The sequence below is a fragment of the Bos grunniens genome, chromosome X, assembly GCF_055505025.1.
Source record: "Bos grunniens cultivar Pamir isolate PY7600 chromosome X, Bosgru_T2T1.0, whole genome shotgun sequence".
Classification (NCBI taxonomy): domain Eukaryota; kingdom Metazoa; phylum Chordata; class Mammalia; order Artiodactyla; family Bovidae; genus Bos; species Bos grunniens.
In genome coordinates this window covers 127589139-127591641 of record NC_141194.1, presented here as the reverse complement: position 1 = coordinate 127591641, position 2503 = coordinate 127589139, and the positions used below count along the sequence as shown (strand labels likewise).

The 2503-nt window shown below is 45.7% G+C and overlaps 1 protein-coding gene across 1 annotated transcript; it reads left to right on the top strand.

Moving 5' to 3' along the window:
- Positions 1-300: 300 nt before the first annotated feature.
- Positions 301-2145, top strand: SMIM10 (small integral membrane protein 10). Its single transcript, XM_086389212.1, has one exon. The coding sequence runs from the start codon at positions 574-576 to the stop codon at positions 778-780; it is 207 nt and encodes a 68-aa protein (XP_086245338.1). The 5' UTR covers positions 301-573; the 3' UTR covers positions 781-2145.
- The last annotated feature ends 358 nt before the right edge of the window (positions 2146-2503 follow it).

Below are 2503 nucleotides of genomic sequence, written 5' to 3'. Positions count from 1 at the left end.
TTTGGTGTGTTTGTACTAGCTTACAACTGGGGACTGAAAAAATTCCTAAAGGGATTTGAAGTGACAGGAAATGGGTTCAAACTTCGAAGCTGCTCAAGATTGTGCTTATGAAGGAAAATTTCTAACGTTTGGAGCAAGTTTCACCTTGCTTCCGTTAAAATTTAAAAATTAAAAGTTAAAAAAGGACCACTGGGGTCAGGAAGCTAGGTCTCCCGGACAAACTGCCCGCCCCTCCCCGCTCCTCCCCGCTCCTCCCGACTCCCCCTTAAAATTCCCCCTTCCCAGTCCCAGGGCTCTGGATCCCTGGCGCTCTGCCTGATCCCGCCCCACGTGGCCCCGAGGCAGCCTAGGAGGGCGGCCCGGCGGGGCACCAGTGACCGCTGTGGCCGGAGCACAGCCAGAGGAAGAGGGAGCACAGCCGGAGGAGGAGGGATCCCGCAGTGCAGCGCAATTAGCATCTGCTGCCGCGCGATCCACCTACCGCACCGATTCCCCCCGCGAGCTTCCTTCTGTCCGCTGAACCAGCGGGAAGCACCTGGCTCTGGGCGCTGTATCCGGGGCCACAGCAAACCGATGGCAGCAACAGCGGCCCTGTCGGGCGTAGCAATGCGGCTGTCGCGCTCAGCCACGACCCGCGGCTCATACGGCGCCTTCTGCAAGGGGCTCACGCGCACGCTGATCACCTTCTTCGACCTGGCCTGGCGTCTGCGCATGAACTTCCCCTACTTCTACATCGTGGCTTCGGTGATTCTCAACGTCCGCCTGCAGGTACATATTTAGAGCAACTAACTTTGTGGCAGTGGGGAGGCCCAGCAGGATGGCTGACCTCCACCCACTGGCTCACCCGCCCTAAAGCACAGTGACCGGCTTGCCTGGCGCACACACACTTGCCGACCTGTCCTGCTATCGCCCCATCTTTTCATATAAACGGACGGCTAGAAATCATTATTTGCGGAAAGCCTGCAATATAGCCAGAAAACTCTAAAATAAACGAGAAGTTGAATCTCAAGGAAGGAACAGAACTAAAAAATCTGAAAATCCTCAGAAATATTTAAGAAGTTCTTCCGTGCATAAAGGGCTTCCCTCGTGGCTTAGCTGGTAAAGAATCAAATGAGCACGCACACTGGGAAATGACAATGAGCACAGGATGCCCTAAAGGAGAAAAAAGAGGAAAAGTTACCAACGACGTAAATGAACTGCACAAGAATGGTCCAAATAGTAAGCAAATTTTCCAAATTTGAAAAAGAAGTGAAAGGACTTCCAACTGGATGGAATCAATTCTAGGCAATAGATGGATGGAGTTAGAAGTTGGAGGAAACTGATCACATGATCTGGAAGGCATACTTTTCTTCATCCCCCAAAGGAAAAAAAAAAAAAGAACCTTCAGGGAAAAACAAACATTTCAAACTGTGCAAGGAGAACATGCTTCACATATGAAGCAACCTCACTTTTCAGCCGTTGCGGGGAGTGTGAGAAAGGGAATTGGAACACTGGCATACGTGGATCAAGACTCTGCAATCACAGAAAATCCAATCATAGCTTCAACATCCCTATTCAATGAACAGTGTTTAAATAACCATTACAGTGGAAATATTAGTTATGCTTTTTCGTTTTTAGAGTAAGTCTCTAGGCAAAGCAGGAAAGACTTAATTATGGTCATAGAACAGAATGGGAATGGTAATCAACTTTGACAAGTACAGGCAACAAGTTGGCAACCAGAGGGGAGGAAAGGGAATAGTGGTGTTACTCTCCTAAACTAGGAAATCTCTAGGTGAAAGAATAAGGCAAATTTAGGGGTTAAATTTTTAAACTGAAGGAGTTAACCAACAGGAAACTTAAAAATAGTGATACAATGGTAGGGAAGTGGGGGAGGAAAACCCAGGAGACAGCAGGAAGGCAGCAGAAAATGTCTCACTTCATCAAAGTTAAAAAATAGTAAGAAAAGCGTATTACTAGGAAACATGGAGTTAACCTTTAAACAGACATGTAAAGTTTTTGCCTCTGGAATGGGAAAGCAAAAGTTAAGAAGGGTAGGCGGGGATTCACTGCTTTTCATTATATGTCCTTTTGCACTGGTTGATTTTTTTATAATCCTTTTTATGCATGAATTATCTTGATTAAAAATTAAAACTTATTAAAAGTGAATTTACTGCAGTTGGAAATTTGGGGGAAGGGAGTTGGGGAGTGGCCCATGAGTCCAGGTAGGTTCTGCCTTCCTATCTTTCTGCAACAGTGGATGCGTATCCTAAGCTGTTCCTGAATGAGCACATGAAATATGATTTCCTTGCTTTCCAAGTACACCATAAGACCATAAGGAAATGCCTGATGAAATGATCAGTAATCTTCAGATAACCCAGAGCTTCCTTACTCTATGAAACTTCTCATGAGCTAATCTCTGCAATGTCATGGTTAAGGTAAAAACAAAACAAAAAGTGTGATTTAATTTTTCAAAACTGAAAAATTGGGCAAGTACCCCATGATGTTTAGACAAGGTTCTCACATT